This window comes from Vespa mandarinia, chromosome 22 (genome assembly GCF_050613455.1).
Source record: "Vespa mandarinia isolate Hongniang chromosome 22, ASM5061345v1, whole genome shotgun sequence".
NCBI lineage: Eukaryota > Metazoa > Arthropoda > Insecta > Hymenoptera > Vespidae > Vespa > Vespa mandarinia.
In genome coordinates this window covers 535,391-553,013 of record NC_140831.1, presented here as the reverse complement: position 1 = coordinate 553,013, position 17,623 = coordinate 535,391, and the positions used below count along the sequence as shown (strand labels likewise).

Sequence of the window (17,623 nt, the reverse complement as noted above, 5' to 3'; positions counted from 1 at the left end):
TTATGAGAGTAATAGGAGGTCAAAAGAAGATACAAGCGGATAACGGGAAGCGTTAAATCCGATTTTACACCGCGACATGCTTGGCGCGTTTTGCTCAAATGGACTAAACTTTTCTCATGCTATTTTTGAAAATACGTAGACAATGTTTTAGATCAAAATAATTAAACGAAAGAACAAAAATATCTATTTATTTTTTATAAAAATAAATATCACAATAATACTCACGTGTTCTCCTTTTGATCGCTGTTGTTGCTCGAATGCGACGCAGGCGAGGGTTGCGTTTGTTGTTTCGAATATGGATGATGGTGATGCAAGACGTTATTGTTATTATGCATGTGCACCTTGTTCGCGTTGCTGTCAGTGGGCGAGCTCGGCGAGATCTTCCCCGCCAGAGCATTCAGCGATTGAAGCATTTTCATAGGAGCTCTCCTGGCGACCGGCTCTCGGTGCCTCCTTCTCTCCTCCTCGTTTATCCTTAAGGAAGACAGGATTACTGTCTTTTACGGTTTGAAGGTTTTCAACCCCCAAACTCTGCCGGCAAATATTCACGAATCGATACAATCAAGGACGAAGCCCTCAAAAGTATTTATATACATATATATGTATATATATATATATATGTATATATATATATATATATTATATATATGTATGTATGTATATATATATATAGATATATAATCGTGTGTACGTGATAACCCGATATGCACGAAACTCGAACGGCACTTTGCCTCCGCACACTCGCGAACAATCGATGATTTTACGAAATGTTTTATTCGCGATTGTCGTTGACGAATATCCTTATCTAATCCAGTTCATCCTCAAACGTTCGTTCAACCGAGATCGCACGGCCAAAGGCACTGGAACTTCTGTGAAGTAAAATCCGAAGAGGATGTCGTTAGCGAGAGACACTCGAGATCGATTTACGTCGACGAAATCACGTCTCCTATCGTAATACTGTACTCGTAAATCTATTTGCAAGTGAAATTATCTAAATCGATCGTTGCTCGAACGATCATCGTTCCTTGTTTCTTCGTATCTATCTCTTTTCTCTCATTATTACCGTGTTTTTCCATCGCCTCTCTTGATTATATCTTTTTTGTAAACTAAAGGAAACAATGCGATCTCGCATATATCTTATTCGAAATATACGAAGGATAAGAAGAAGAAGAAGAAGAAGAAGAAGAAGAAGAAGCAGCAGCAGAAGTGAACGGTCCGGTGACGATGGGAATATCAGAGGAAACGAGCGAGAACGGGGAAAGGAACGAGCTCAGCGCTCCTACGTGCGGGACCTTTTACGAGGAACTGCTTTACAACGAGTCAATTAAAAGTTTAAGTTTAATTAGAAACTCAGCTTGTGTGCTTGCGAAAGGAGAAAACGACGAGGCAAGACGAGAAAGAGAGAGAAAGAGAGAGAATTGAAGGAGACACTGCTCTTTACGTTTCTCTCTCTCTCTCTCTCTCTCTCTCTCTCTCTCTCTCTCTCTCTCTCTCTCTCTTCTTTCTCGATTTCATTTCTTCTCCATCTTTCCAGATCTTACTTTCCTGCGTCTCGTGAAGCAACACACCCACCAACTTCTATTGTCTTCTCGTGTGTCCTTCCTTCCAAAGTAAGAAGTGTGAAGCGAAAAAAGAAACGAGAAGAAAAGAAAGAGAAATCTTTTTTCCAGAACAAAAGAAACGATAAGAAAAAAGAAAAAAAAAGATATTCGAAAACATTCTTTCAGAGAAAAAAATAAATAGAGGAAAAAATCTTATGAGAGAAGAAAGATTATAAGAATCATTCAAATTTGGATCTATGAAGGTACGATGATCGATGGATCGTCAAAGAGACCACCGCGAATATTTTAACGCGCGAATTGCACGTTCAAGAGAGAACATGAAAGAGAAAGAGAGACAAAAAAAAGAGGAAAAAGAGGAAGAAGAGGAGGAGGAGGAGAAGGAGAGAAGTCATGAGAGGAAAAGAGCAGCCTGCGGCCCGAGAAGAGTACGCGCGCGAAAAGAGAACTCGTCTCTTGGGACGGCTCTTAAGGCTTTTGTCCTTCGCACCTCTCGCTTTCCTACTCTTTAGCGTTCTTCCGCTCTTCACTCTCCCTCTCTCTCTCTCTCCTTCTCCTTCTCTTTACTTCACTCTTTCTCTCTCTCTCTCTCTCTCTCTCTCTCTCTCTCTCTCTCTCTCTCTCTCTCTCTCTCTTTCTTTCAGTTTCGAGTCTTCAACGTTAGCTCTCTTGCCGCTGGCCACTTCGCGCTCTAAAGCGTCAAATTAAAAACTCGAGGCGCCGTGAAAACGACGATTAAGGGCTTCCACGGTTGCGATTGTTCGTTATCGTCCTTTGCTCCCGCGGTAGCGCCTCTCTCTTTCTCTTTTCTCTTCTCTTTTCACTTTACCTTTCGCGATCTTTTTCGGTCCTCTCGACGTTCCACTTTCTCTTCTCTCTTCTCTCTTCGTCCGTCCTTCTTTCCTTCTCGCTGTGTCTATCTTTCTACCTATCTATCTATCTATCTATCTATCTATCTATCTATCTATCTATCTATCTATCTATCTATCTATCTATCTATCTATATCCTTGAAGACTATCTATCTATCTTTGTCGTTGGTCGTCCCGCTAAGAGAACGACAAGTCAGCATACCACCACTTGGTAAAGGGGAACTCGCGTCGAGGAACTCGCGACGATATCACCGTAGTTAAAGCGGAACGACGACGATCTCATCGACGGCACCTGAACGCTACGACTGACGAGAACGGCTCGGTCGGCAGCCATCGTATCTCTGGATAAGCCCTTATCAGTACCCAGAGTCCCCACCCTTCCTCCTCTTCTTCCTCTTTCTCCTCTTCCACCTACTCGCAAGCAACGTACTTCTCCGTAAGACAGAGATCACATCGACGCTATCAAATAGACGCTGCTATATCTATATATGTATACGTATGTAAGTACAAACGTGTACGTCTTTTCCTTTCGAGAAGCGGTCCCCCTTTCACTGATAGATTGATCTCTCCTTGGTGGCGGCAAATTTCGAAAATCCCGCGTAGCGGGAAGAAGAAGAGGACGACACGGTGAGAATGGAGAAGGTGAGAGGGTCGCCTTTAAAAGCGTTGCCTCTTCTTTACCCTTCGCAATCTTCCTCTCGAACGATGAGATCCTTCTTCTCTCGATGAGGAAGAAGGAGAATGGTCGAGGAAGAGAGAAACCTCCTCGTTTCTCTACGAGGACTCCGAAGTATCGGCCATTGTCATCTGCAAGGAGCGTCATTCTCATCGTTAGTTCTTCTTATCTCTCGAGAATCCGAACGTCTTTTCACGTTCCGAGATGATTCCAGTCGTCCAATCGTTTTTATACGCTCGTCCTCTCAATGATTTCTAACCACGATAATTGGAAAACAATCCGACGCGAATTTATTTACGAGAAGACTTCAGTCGCTCGATTAAATACACGGCGCCGAGATACTTTGGACCGTTATGGCGTATGACTCGTAAAGTAAATGCTGCTGTATAAATATGTACTTTTTCGTTATAATCGTCGAAGCGATAAAACAAAGTGTTAGAAGACGAAATGAAAAAAGGAAGAAGGGAGAAAATGACTCTGAGATTAGATAAATGTTTTCCTCCTGGCGAAATGTACGATCCGTTCCAGAATATGTTTTTTTTTTTCTTTTTTTTACCGACGTTTACAACGCATATAAATGTTCGTTCTTAAACGTCACGGTCGTTGAGAAATCATAAATGAAAAATTAACGATTCTTTTGTACGAGAATCGGCGATAAAATACAACGACACGTCTAATTACTTTCAGAAGACGACACGCGACAGTTTACGTACGGAATCGTAAACACGTCGCGTCTAAATGCAAAACGTCACGAACGTGTAAATGAAATATATCATCGCTCTGACAGGCTTAACCAACGAAACTATGACTCTATTTGGTATTTTCTTCGGACGGAATACGTACGAGAACGTTCGGACGTCGAAACCTGATCGAAGTTTCGAAAAATATAAATATTGTTTTCTCACAAAGTTATTGGCGAATCTCCGAGAAAGAAGCTCGTCGCGATCGTATAAACTCGTGAGATTAATTTTCACGAAGGGAAATATATATATATATATATATCGTGAAACGAATCTAAAGTCGGATAGGACAGCGAGCAAGCTTCGCTCCGTTGATTTTCTCATAGAAGTAATAATACCAACGACGAAGTGGATATCGTTATTGCATAGCTAAACAAGACCATTTGTTTGCGAGATGAGAAACACAGCCGGTTTCCTAGCCGACAAAGAGGTATTGTTCGACATAGTATCCGTCTAGCTTTAGCCGCTGCTATTTACACGAGGTTAACTCAACATTGTATCACAAACTTCACGCACGGCCGACGAGGAGAATCTCGTCGCCGTCGTTATCGCGCGACTGCAAGAGGATTTTGTCTCTGAAAGAGCATCTGACGTTTCAACGTTTCTCATTGCGTTCGGGCAAACGATGACGCCCGATTTTATCTACTCGATCGCACGGAACGTACAGTTTTCAAGACGAAGCTAAGATATCGTCGACGATTCGTAAATAAACGTAAAAATCGATAAAAAAGAGATTGGTTCGATTCGACGATTCATTTCGATGGATTCGTCGTAAGGAAAATCGTACGTGATTATTATTCCGTTGAAAAGTCACGCGTGAAAACCAACCGAGAATAAACCCCGTGATAAAGTACAGCGGACTTTCGACGTCGAAGAATCGACGATCGTAAAGTCGAAAGCGCCGAAGAAGCCCCGCGAAATCCGAATTTATTCTTCCCTCGTAATTCAGTCAAAGGTCGATGCGACTTCCTCTCACGCGTTACGGCTCGGTGCTTCTCGGTACGAGGGTGAAAATGATGAAATTCAAGGGAGAAGAGGAACGGTCCGAGAGGAGTTCCCAAAGGAATTCGTGAAAAGTTCGTAAGAAGTGTCCCAAAGTCCGGTGACGTCGCTTGATAAGTTATCCTCGCAGATGCCTGGAGGTCGAGGACAACAAATCTTTCGATGGCAAAGCCGTCTTCTTATCGATAGCGGAGAGATGGAATCCACCGAACTCATTCGCAAGATTCCTCGAATAGGACAATACTTGTCGCGGTGCGCGACAGTGAAAAATATTGTTCGAGCTGCGTTAGGTCGTTCTAAAGCAACAGTTTTCGAAGCGTCCTCATTTTTCATCGTTCTAAGTGTATCTCTCCACGTGGAAAGTAGACAGGTGAAGTGTCGTTATAAATTTCGTTTGTTCCTCAAACGTGTCGATTTAGAAGAGGATACTCGTCGATTAGAGGAAAGAATAAAATAAGAAAAATACTTTGTTTGCTTCGACTGAAGAATATGATATAAATAAGGACGAAAGTCGTCGGGAGAAAATGATTTTACGTTGTAAGTGTGATAACTTCGACGAGAGATTTCGCGTAGTATCCTGTTGTCGTTGTCAGTTGTTAATTAGTTCCTACTTCGCCACTGTGACGACTATAATTTAGAGCGAACGCAGATGGCAACTATGTTCTGGCATCTCTCTCTCTCTCTCTCCCTCCCTCCCTCTCTCTCCCAACCCCCACTTCCACCTATCACCCACCACCTACGGCTCCTTTTGCCCCTCCTCCTTCTCGTCGCACTCTACCTTCCTTCCCCTTCTCCTCTCGCTCTCCCTTTTACTCCGCCGTTAGTGGTAACGCGCTTTTAGAGTTAACGCGCTACAAGCCCTAGTGCATGTTCTCGGTTTCGGAGTTTCACGGCAAAGTTCCTCTAGACAATTCCTAATGCAAGAATTCGCGAACACAGAAACGGTTGAGAATCCGAACGTTCTGACGTATGTATATTATGTACGTCTCCTAGTCACCAATGCATACGGACTTTCAGCGCAATTTCATTATTGCAATAACGGTGAGAACGATTAGTAAACTATAATAATGTCGACGTGTATGGTATTTATATAGAGAATGGTACAAAGGTGATGTAGATTACGGAGAGTGCTTCTAAATGAACGACCGAACCAAGCAAGACTCGATGCATAGGTGAGGTGTTTCTTCTCCGACTTTACTTTAGCTTACCGTATTTTCCACGAAATAAAAGAAAAAACTTTCCATATTAATTAATTGGTGTTATTAGAAGGGCTATTTACCGAGCAGTGCGTTGGATCCTCATTAAGTCTTCGCTAATTATTGACTTAAGGGTTAAACTTGCTTCCCAAAATTTGTAAGATAGCCACGGAATGTTCTCGAGCTTGCGTAGGGACTACAGATGCAAAAGTCAAAGCAAGAAGACAAGCAAAAGTATCGATCTCTCGAGGCAACTATTAAACTGTTATTTGTGAACGGTCGAACGCGTCCGCTTCGGTAACATAAATATTTGCGAGATCGCATAATCAGGAGGTGAATATTTTACGAGAAAGTACTGAGAAATTTAGAGAGAAGGTTAAAAGAGAAGGGTAAAAAGAAGTATGATTATTCGTCCAAATCGCCAAAGGTATCGTTTCAAATCTTTCCTTTCGTTTTCTCCTCTTTTACTTTTTCTAATTTGTTTGTTCTTCTCTTCTCTTAGCAACGACATGACTCCCCCACGAATCGTGTCTCTCGGCGTTACTTTGCACTTTTTCTCGATGCGTAACCAGCCGTTTCCTGCGATGAGATTGCAGGAGCAGGTGCCACGGACGGATACAGTAACGAGCTTAACGCTTCGAAGGATGAAGAGTCAAATGGTGCTGTTGTATCGGATGCTCTGTGCATTATTTAAAGAATCCGAAAGATTCGAGTCTACGTTCGTACGTAGATAAATATTGAAAAATATCTTTGAACAATTTTTATTGACAGATTCTAGTGGATAAAAATGTTTCGAAGAAATTACAATATTACAGGATACGAAATTCTCAGGAACATAAATTCGATTAGCATAGAAGTTAAAGATTAACGAGATTAACTCCTTTACCATGATCCATTAAGGATCGTTTCAATGCGTTCATGTAAAGTACCAATCTCGTACGTGTGAGTATAAATGGATATATGTGTACGAGCATACGAAAGGTGCCAAGTTTGTCGATGCAATAGTAATTACGGTAGGAACCATAATCGAAATACTATCGATGAAACAGTGCCACTCGTCAAATCAGTCGTCGTCGTCGTCATCGTCGTCGTCGTCTTCGTTGTTGTTGTCGTCGTAGTCCTCGTTGGTGTTGCAGCAGGTGCACCGAACCAGTTGGTAACTCGGTACGCCCATCGTTATTAGCAAAACTGCGTGAGCTAATTGACTAATTAGTGATTAGTGACGGAAAGCCGTCCTGTACTAGCAGGATGTATTGACGGATTACTGTTTTCGGTCGGGCGTACGTTATGACCGAAGCGTATTTCCACGAGAACCACACTCGCCGTTTATCATCGACCGACCATTTACCATTTACTACGAAATCCATCGCGTGACTTGACCGGTTGCTATGGGCAACCAAACCTGTCGAACCCGTATCTGCGATATTCTTTTGAACACTTTCAAAAAGGACAATATTCTCTTCTCTTTTTTTTTCGACCATCTCTCATATTATTTTTTCGATTTTTAAACTGCATAAGAAGATGGAAAAATTATACGTACAAGTTGTATTACGTTCTCATATATTTTTCAGAGTTTCAGAGAGATAGTATAAATTCACTGGAACTCATTATCTTTGAAAATTTCTAATGTAGCTATTAAATGATGAAATTAAAATTACTATTAAATAGTTGGAATTTATTCAGAAAGAAAATTCTACCGTATGGTTGTTACCGATTTTCGCTTAAAAAAAAAAAAAAACAAAAAAAAGCAAAGCATCTACTTTTGATTTCTAAGCATATATATAACGTTTCATTTCGACGATGAAAGTTTATACGATTCCATTGCGATTTATGAGGATATTTTTTTTTTCCTTTTAAAGAAAGGTGAGAATTTTTCGTTCTGGCCGTTTAAAAAAATGTCGCGATAAAGCGAGCCGTTTCGTTTGCTCGTCGGAATGCAAACGCTTCGACTTCAGGCGATAATAAAATGGAAAGTGTTTCATGACATATACATATATACGCGTGTTATTTTTAATCAAGCGGCCGATGTAGACCGTTGAGATGGAAGAGTGCTCGTGATACCTTTCGACCGAGTTGAAAATAATGCTAAAATAGAGAGAGAGAGAGGGAGAGGGGGGGGGAGAGAGAGAGAGCAAGGGAAGATGAAAAGAAAAGGAAAAAGAACCGTGTACCAGCGGCAGACGTTCATTCTCCCTCTCTCTCCCTTTCACTCTCACTCTCTCTTTCACACTCTCGTTGGACGTTGTCATGCTTGGCAATTTCCGATGTTTCGAAAGTCCGTTTCTAATTACGAAGCACAATTTGTGCGAGAATATCAAGAGCGATACAAATTTACTCAGAAGCCACCCTTGCCATATAAATATTATTCCCTCATTCTTTCTCAATTTCAATGATTTATGTCATTAGAAAGTACATACATCTTCTTCTATTCCCCTTCCTCTCTTAAGAATTTATCAGAAAAAAATTGTCCTTTGCATTAAAATATGCAAATGTCGATGATTCACAAGTCTGCAGAGATTAATCGCTTTAAAAGATACAATCCGATCGTAGTGGAAGAAAGGAGCCTTCGTTTTTTGCTCCCCCTTTTTCAAGATATACCTACTTGAGACTCTACCTCCATCACGAAGTCACGAAATCAAGGAAAAAGCGGCGAATAAATGGAAAATGCGTTTCTCCTTTGGGAATAAGAGGGTTTATCTCGACGGACAGTGTGCGGCCTAGAAAAGTCGACAAGTCCCTCACGCACAAAATCTCCACACACGGTGGATCTCCAATCAGGAGATTGCTCGAATGTGACTTCTGAGACTCTTCTTTCAACTTGTACGATTTTCTTCTTTCTACCAGTTCATCCTCTTTTTTTTTTTTTTTTTATTTCGATACGATATCGTTTAGCTAAACGATCGGAACAAGTTTTGATCGCTAACTAGATTATAGTCCGTTTTCTCACAGTCCTGATAACAAATCTTACTAACTTTCTTATGGAATTATAAACGATCGAACGATATTTAAAAACTTATTCGTATATAAATATGGTAGAAATTAAAGGAAATAGAGGAGAAACGTGATTTTTGCTTCCTCGACGTATGTAGGTACACGATCTACGTAGATAGATACGTACGTACGTACGTATAAGCGTATGTATGTTAGAAGCGTCCTTATGAACGAACGGTCTGGCGAGCATAAAATCGAGTACTCGGTGAGACGACAATTATCGCTCGACCGAACGAACCACGTAGTGAATTTTAACGATTTCTCCGAGCTCTCGAGTTGCACGTTAACGATAAACGCGAGCAGGGAAAGTCGTAGTTGCCGTAGAAAAGAAGGTACGGAGAAATATATTCGTGCATCTGTAGTATTAAATCGTCCGTTCATATTTGTAAGCTCGGAGAAAAACGAGGCAGGTGTGGTGATGTCGACCTGCTAGCCGCTTCTCCTACGCCATGTATCTCGTTACCATAGAGAGAGAAAGAGAGAGAGAAAGAAAGAAAGAGAGAGAGAGACTTCAGAGCGAGGGTTTCTATAAACAAAAATCTCTCGACGAGAACTCGGACAAAAATGTGATAAATGCAAATTTTTTCTTTTGCGTTTTTTACTCCACCATCTTTTCCATATTTCACAGGCACATTGTGTTTTTACATTTTGACGAAGTACATCTACAAGTTCAATTTAAGGTTCGTCCTAGAAAAATATTTTTTACGTTTCGCCGAGACGTTTTACGTTTCTTATTTAACGGAGAACTTCGCATATCAATGCGGTCATTAAATGAATGTATCGTTTGTCAATTGATATAATTACGTCAAGTGTTTTAATAAGATATTATCAGCAAATGTATATGTACATACACGGACAAAGTTGATCGAAATACGCTTAGAAATTTTGCAGCATGCACTTGCATCTATTTGCAATACAGTTATAGAATTAACGACGACGCAAATCGAGAAAATTTATTTCATTATCTTTGATGCGCTTTCTTTTCTTTTTTTTTTCTTTTTTTTTTTTTTTACAATTCTTTAGAGATATTCCTTAGCATTTGACACGATGCACAATTAGACCGTATAAAGTAACAATGAAAAGATATTTTCAGTGCGTTGATTCGTCGTTATTAATTACTTCTCTGAATTGCTGAAAAGATTTAACATTTTTGAGGAAAAATATTACGTTTTCTGTTTTAAAGTTAAAGAAATGTAAGCTCTCCGTAGCAAAATGATTATTCACCACCTTTTCATCCTTCGCTAACTGCGGCGAGATAATTAACGGCCATAAAAAGATCACGACGAAACGAATGCAGGTAACGGGATTCGACTTTTCCATGAAAAATTACTTTCCGTCTCTCGGAACTCAATGATTTTTTACCGAAACAATGTCAGCCGCTTATTCGTCAAATTTACTTACAACTTAGTAAAACTACATGTAAATGTTTAAATAATACAATTGTTTTTTTTTTTTTTCGATGTATACTTTTCAACGTCATAACGCGAACAGAATGAAGGTTATGAAATCGTAGTATTTACATTTACTACTCGAAAATATTTTATGAATAAAATGAAATAAAAACAATTCGAGAAAGTCAATTGGACGTTCAAGAATTTCTGTTTAATTAAAATTCTATCGTACTACGCAACAGGTTTCTTTTGTTTACTTTCTAGACGAGCATAAAGATACTCGTTGGAAACTCTCGCTTCGATCTATTAATGAATATTCGCCTTTAATAATAACACGATCCGAGCAACAAAGATTTGTTATAAAAAGTTCAGTAATGAAAAAAAATCTTTAAATGAGGCTTAGTGAACGTTTTGCCGAATATTTGAAATCTTACCTAACCCAACGTTTCAGAACTACGTATCGATAAATCCCTAGGCAAACGTCATTAATGCATCGACATGCGTTTCTACATTGAATATATATTTGATCGATGATAGGTAAATTAGAGAGGTCAACACAGCAGAGCCTACATCGGGTATTAATATCGACGATAGTACTTCTACGGGCGTTTACGGCAAGCCTTATCTATCGGTTGCGAGCTCTATCTATCTACCATTTGTGTTTATTTACCAATAAAACAGAAAATATTGACGCTCTTCGAATAAGAACTATTTAGAAATTGTGACATTAACTACAATTTTATTTACGATCAGCGAAAAATCGATATTTTAATTGTCTCCAATAGTTAGCAATGAGAACAGAGTGAAAAGAAAAAATGATAGAATAACGCAGCTGCGTAGATATTCACATTATTACGATCGACATTGGATAAGAGAAAAATATTCCGTATATTATCTCAAGCCGTTTGGACCGATATTCGATGGAAATAATAGAAGGCGACAGGAATTTCTTAAGTCGGTCGAGCAATCGTGAGAACGTTTCAAAGTAGCTACTTCCTTCTTCATGCGTTAGGTGCTCCTCGGAAATGTCTCGAGTGTCTCGGCACGTTCCACCTTAGACACATCCTTGGGTCGAATTTGAAAAGTTTCAAACAAATCCAATAACACACATTGCACAAGAGAGTAGGCACGGAACAAGAAAGAGAGAGAGAGAGAGAGAGAGAGAGAGAGACAGAGAGAAGCAGTTTGTAACGTTTTCGCATTGTGAATCCGCCCGGGGTAGAATGGATTCGCACACAAGCTATGGGAAACGATAAGACACGCGAACGAGAGAAAGAGAGATAGAAGACTCACGTACATACCTTAGTTCGTATACGACGGACGGAGAAAGGAACAGGTACGATTGCATTCGTATTTGTTGGTAGGAACGAGACGCGATATGGATTTGGTAGCTATACACAACGTCATGCGAATTCCCTGCGACGTGTCTCAACACGAAACTTCTCTTGTCTGTGCGTACTTTTCAATGTTCAAAGCTATCTTCCATACTACACGACACGACAACAACGCAACGACACAAACGTTTTCGTCCTTCCTTTCTTCGTCCTCCCGCCGCTTCTCTCTCTCTCTCTCTCTCTCTCTCTCTCTCTCTCTCTCTCTCTCTCTCTCTTACTCTTACCAATCTGGCCAACTTATTCCTTTTTCTCGTGACAATATACATATTTATTCTTACTACAGGAACTTCTTGATGTAAACACGAGTACCCTCTGTTCCTTTCTATTCTACCGGACATCAACAACATCGTAAATTTTCATAGCCGAAGAAATATGAGTTATACGAAAAAACGTTGTGGGGTTTAATTACGATCTTTTTCTTTTTATTATATAATATTATATAAAATTAATACGAAAAATTGCTCTCACCATCGACGTATGTATTATTTTAAAACTTTACTTTAAAAATCCTTTACGGTTCTTCTTATTTTTCGACTGACATATAATTCCTTTTCTCACTTGCATTATTATCGTCAAAAATATATCGTATATATCTATGAAAAAAGATGACATGAGCTTGAAATTCGTATTTCCGCTTAGAAGCTCGTAGCGAGGTCGTTCGCGAGCCGAAACACGTTTCTATCTGCGTACACGCGTCACAGCTTCAACACAATAGTTAGATTACAGTTTTCAGCTCGGTCCGGTAGGTCGAGCGCAAAGATGGTGGAGTCAGTGAGTGTACTACGATCGAGCTACCGCTTTCAAAAACCACACACGCCGATTTCCATTTTTACGGATCTGCTTCGATGCTCTTTGTCCCACGGAAGCGTTATGAGAACGAGATTGCTCCGTTCACCGCAGGATTCGGCTTTTCTCGACATCGGGCACTTTGTCACAGTATATGTACTTACATACTCTATGTAATATGCATCATACTCCCTCCATTTCTTCCTTTGGATCGTTCGTGCAGCCTGGATCTTCTCCAGGCGAATCTTCGTGTAGAAGAGGAAAAGATACGATCGGTCGAATACTGAAACCCCAACCTATCGAAACTAGAATTCCCTTGAAATTCCTAGATCAGGAATCGAAAGAGCACAAAAAGTGGAATTTTAGTGAAGAATATGCAGCTTTTCATCTCTACATTACTAGTAGATAAACTATTAAAAAGTACGATTATCGTTATTATTATCGTGGCAATAATAATCGAAGTAATGATCAAATATCGTTATTATTATCTAAATACATTGAAACCGCAACCCTAACATTTCATTCAAGGGACTATCTCCTTTATTTGGTAATCTTTTCTAGTCCCTTTTTCTGAGAATCCCCAGGGAGACGCCCAAAAAGCCATTTCTTAGTGGCATTTCCAGCAATAAATCAGTACAGCACGGCCGAAATGACACGAACCTTGTTTGATGAAATAGTAGGAAATTTATTCAAAGCCCGTTTGGGAATCTACCTACCTACCACCCTATTGGTAACAGAGGAGAATCTATTTCTTCGATGATATCCCAAACATTTTTCATTTTTCCAAAGTTTCGGCAAAGTTACTTTTTTTTTCTTTTTTTTTTTTTTTTTTTTTTTTTCCTTAACAATAACGATTCGCTCTCTCCGTCACTTTTGTTTATCACAAATTACAAAGAATAAGTTCGACCAGTCAAGTTTTGTTTCAATCTCGGCCAAAATAAAAAGGAGTAGTCGGAACGATTTTGTTTTGGGCGAAGCTACAAAAATTTCTCGCACTTTGCGTGATGCGTGAGAACTTCTTTTTACGTTTTTCACTTTTGTATCGTAACTCGACTATAGTAAAATTCGAAGAAGCTAAGTTTGCCAACGATGCACTCGTACAACAAAAAAAAAAAAAATGGAACTTTCTAGGCTGAACAAAGTGCTTCTTTTCAAATTGAGATAATGTTCTGTGTGAAACATGTCAAGTATTTATAAAGAAAAAGAAATAATTTCGTCGTAGCATCTATAAACGATATATAATAAATATACTCGGCAGTCATGTCTAATGGATTTTTATAAAAAAAAAATAAGCATATACACTTTTAAGATATTATCTTACGTGCAACATCTTGTAAATATCATAAAAGTCATTCGTCAAAAAATATTTGAACTTATCTGTGACCCACTATATCCACTATATATACTTAACATATGTATGTAAGTTTACGTTAGCGCGTTCTGTGTGTACTTACTCGAGCTCACGTATTTCACGAAATAGGAGAAGCTAAAGCAGTCTCGGTGCACTTGTCACGTACAGAGAAAGCATAGCTGCAAGTTACCAGCTCGCGGACCACCGCGTCTTACATATAACCGAGAAACGTAGAGGGTAAGGGAGAGAGGTCGGCGAATAGGGATGCGATCTTCTTTGAGTAGCAGAGCGTTCCAGTACCAACTCTTGGAGAAGTTTTAACGAGACTACCAAAGATTTTTCCTCCGAAGAGGCCGAGAAACCGGAAAGGAGAGCTCTTTCCTTTAACGCTAATGCTCCAAATAAAGTTTTTCGCCTGTATTTTCGTTTCGTACGACGAACGTGATTTTCAAAAAAGATCCTGATAATTCGAAAGAGATTCGAAAAACTATTATGTTACGTACGTCTTTTATCTTTTCACGGAAATCGAAATAATATGTGGAAGAAATTTTATGAAACGTCGATGTTCACGTTCTCCAATTTCTTGGTTAATCGTAATAATAACGAAAGATCATAAATAAAATAGATTCTAGGCTCTTTTCTTTTATTTTATCGTTGAACTTGGAGTCAGGCCGTCAAAGAGCAATCGGCTCGATATCTCGTAGTTCCGCTTTAAACACACTTCAATTTCAATAGTCGCTGCGAGAGTGTTCGATGATCTCTCATGAGTTAGAAAATAGCTGTGCTTGTTTTTCGCGAGGACTATTGGAATCGAGAAATTCAATGCGGAACAGAGAAATCATCGTATCGGGAATAATTTCATGCGTCCTATTCATGCGAGGTGAATGGATATAAGTTATTGATATGCCGACCGAGTTTTCCTTGTCTCATACAGTCGAGTTGTTCTCGCAAATATAAAAAGTCGTACCGTACGAGCTGTCGATAAAATTTTTGCGAATATGGCTTTCAAGGCTCGCATAAAACTCAATCATTGTACGTATGTAGATATGCATGTGTAACCCGTAAACATGTTTTCACAGTTGTATGATGAATTGAAAGCGAAAAATAGATCGCCTAAAGTCAATTATGTAAATGAGGGGGGGAGGATAAAAAAGAAATGAAAAAATCATAAAATTTGAAAGACATCGATCGAACATGAGCACTGTATTGATTAAAGTCGGCAATTATTAATCGTTTAGTTATACGGTAAAGTAACAACACGTTCTCGGTAAGTACGAAGGGAGAGAGGTAGACAGAGAGAAAGGAAGGGAGGGAGGGGGAGAGAGAGAGAGAGAGAGAGAGAGAGAGAGAGAGGGAGGGAGAGAGAGAGAAAGCGTGTCCCGCGTACCGTACGAACGCATTACCGTGATTGCAACGGCAGGAAACGCTAATTCACTAATGCGTCCCTTCCATGGTTGTACAGCCGGTGTACGGTTTAGCATGGTGCACGCTTGCTCGACTATCGAGGATGGTTTAGGATTATACGTTAACGGCTGGCCGATGCGGTTACCGTACCTTGGTTAGATACGGTTCGTCGAATAATTGCTTGAAAGATTTGTTGGCTTCGTCTTTATACTCGTTGTCGTCGTCGTCGTCTACTACCACCAACACTCGATTAGGACAACGATCCGTTCGTCCATCCTGATACGAGTCTGACATCGTTCGAAGCTGAAGCCAAATCTCCCCTCTAATCCTACTTTCTTCCGGAGTTTCGTATACATGCATAGAGGTACATATACATACCCATTGGACGCATCCTCCTCTCTCTCTTTCTTCCCTCTTGTTTTCCCTCTATGATAAATTATTTTAAATAACACGAACGTGCGCGAAATGATCTAATAAATAATAAATTACACTCGAATTATATAATAACGTAACGTAAAAATACTTTTACTGCACTGCAACGGGAAACATCCCATTCGTAGATAACGAAATTTTTATTGAGCGAAATTAAATTCAATGTTGCCTATTTCGGGATTTTATTGAGATAAAACATGACCTTTCGGAGCAATACATTTCCCAGGTTCGTGCGTTTAAACATTCGTTCGAATTTGTAACATTTTCATGCCGTTCCTACTATTTCTCCTCTGTCTGTCTCTTTTTTACACATTGGCTTTTGATTCATTGCCGAGTAGATACATTCGATTGCCTGAAGGCATGTTTATGTTGAACCGATTGATCTGGAACATTGCAATGCGATACGTAAAACTCAACCAAGAATGATAACGATACAGAACCGAGCGTCATCGTTCTTTTTATCTTGCACGTTACACGATACGATAGAGGACTCTAGTTGTTAGGATGTATCAAAAAGAAAGACAAAACGGAAAATTAATTTACAATTCTCGTCAAATATCTCGCGTTCGTTTCCAATCGCTCGAGAGAACGATCTATTTTTGTGAAAAACTCATGGCAAACCGCGAACAACGGCACGTCGTAGGCGCCGATTAAAAAGCATCACGCTTTATTTTCCGTTAAATCCACACTTTTTGTCTCTCCCGTTGAAATGATCGCTCTTGCGACAACTACCGCGAAATTTGACCGCATCGATCTCGAAAAATTTGCGTTACCTCTGCCATCTATTTCTCTCTTTCTCTATTCCTCTATTTCGCGTGCGTAAATTCGTCACGTAACGTAGAGACGTAAAGTGGCGGCTGCTGGATAGTTTTGGGGGGAAAAAAAAAGTGTATCGTTCGACGGTGGCCGATAAGCGTAATTAAACGACTGTCAGAGGCCAGAAACGGTCGAGCCGAGGTTAATGGAGGGTGAGAGGGTGTAAGTTAATCAACATTAGCTCGAAACCCGATATGGAAACTCGCCGAGTATTCGTCGTTTCGCGCTCGGCTGCTCGAGAGAGGCGTTGATCGTCGATGGGCCCTCTCTTCCCCTGGTCCCCTATTCGTGACGCGATGATAGATCGCCAGGAATGAATTGCCGTTCGATAAAACGACGAAACGAATCGCGAGTGTGTGTGTGTGTGTGTGTGTGTATGTGTGCGTGTAGTAGAGTAAGCTACCGAGAAAGAGAAAGGCTCGAATAGAAGGTAGATAAATATACTAGGATATTTTAATCGAACGGTCCAACACAATGGACCAACGCATCGATCATCGCCGAAGCAGGAATTGCGATAATGCGAAATATACGGACGACCGAGGATGTTAAACCGATTTACATAAATCGAGTCTTCCCAATGCGCTTCTCTAGAAACTAATTCTGCACTTCGGACGTTCCCGCGGCCGAATCCATCGGTGAATTCCATTAAATCCGATTTTATTCCTTCACCGTTTACCTTTTCGAGTCGGTCGATGTCGATGTCGATGTCGATGTCGATCTATGTAAATCGAGTAACATGCAGTTCTACGCGTATGCGCGTTGTGTATACTCACGTGCATCATATCAAAATCTTATGCAAAATCTGTAACACTATTACGACGAGATAAAAACAAATACCGTCTCCAAGTTTAAAGATTTCCGATTTCGTAACGAAACGATTCCTCGTTCGATAGATGAACACACGTTCTGATACTACGACTATTCTGACAAATACATGCACAAGGATGAAACCGCAAATGCTTCAATTATGAAACAATGAAATAGAGGCACTGGTCTATGCTAGTCTCCTTCTCAT

The 17,623-nt window shown here is 40.1% G+C and overlaps 1 protein-coding gene and 1 long non-coding RNA gene across 42 annotated transcripts in view; one reads left to right on the top strand and one right to left on the bottom strand.

Annotated features, from left to right (window-relative positions):
- LOC118442821 (uncharacterized) overlaps positions 1 to 17,623 on the top strand; it is a 404,525-nt gene that overhangs the window by 225,061 nt on the left and 161,841 nt on the right. The gene's annotated exons all lie outside the window — the stretch shown is intronic.
- Positions 1 to 17,623, bottom strand: part of LOC118442789 (CUGBP Elav-like family member 1-A) — a 269,901-nt gene that overhangs the window by 226,066 nt on the left and 26,212 nt on the right. For 26 of the 40 annotated variants that reach the window (XR_014983511.1, XR_014983512.1, XR_014983513.1 and 23 more), the window contains one exon: positions 226 to 474. The exons of 2 other annotated variants lie outside the window; for them this stretch is intronic. Coding sequence is in view for 34 of the 38 variants with exons in the window: in XM_085663552.1 (XP_085519678.1) it covers positions 226 to 474 (249 nt within the window). In the remaining 4 variants the exon portion in view is untranslated. Of the gene's footprint in view, positions 1 to 225; positions 870 to 2,388; positions 2,921 to 2,941; positions 3,084 to 17,623 lie in introns of those variants that run through there. 12 more of the 40 variants (XM_085663560.1, XM_085663558.1, XM_085663559.1 and 9 more) reach the window with 11 other exon arrangements.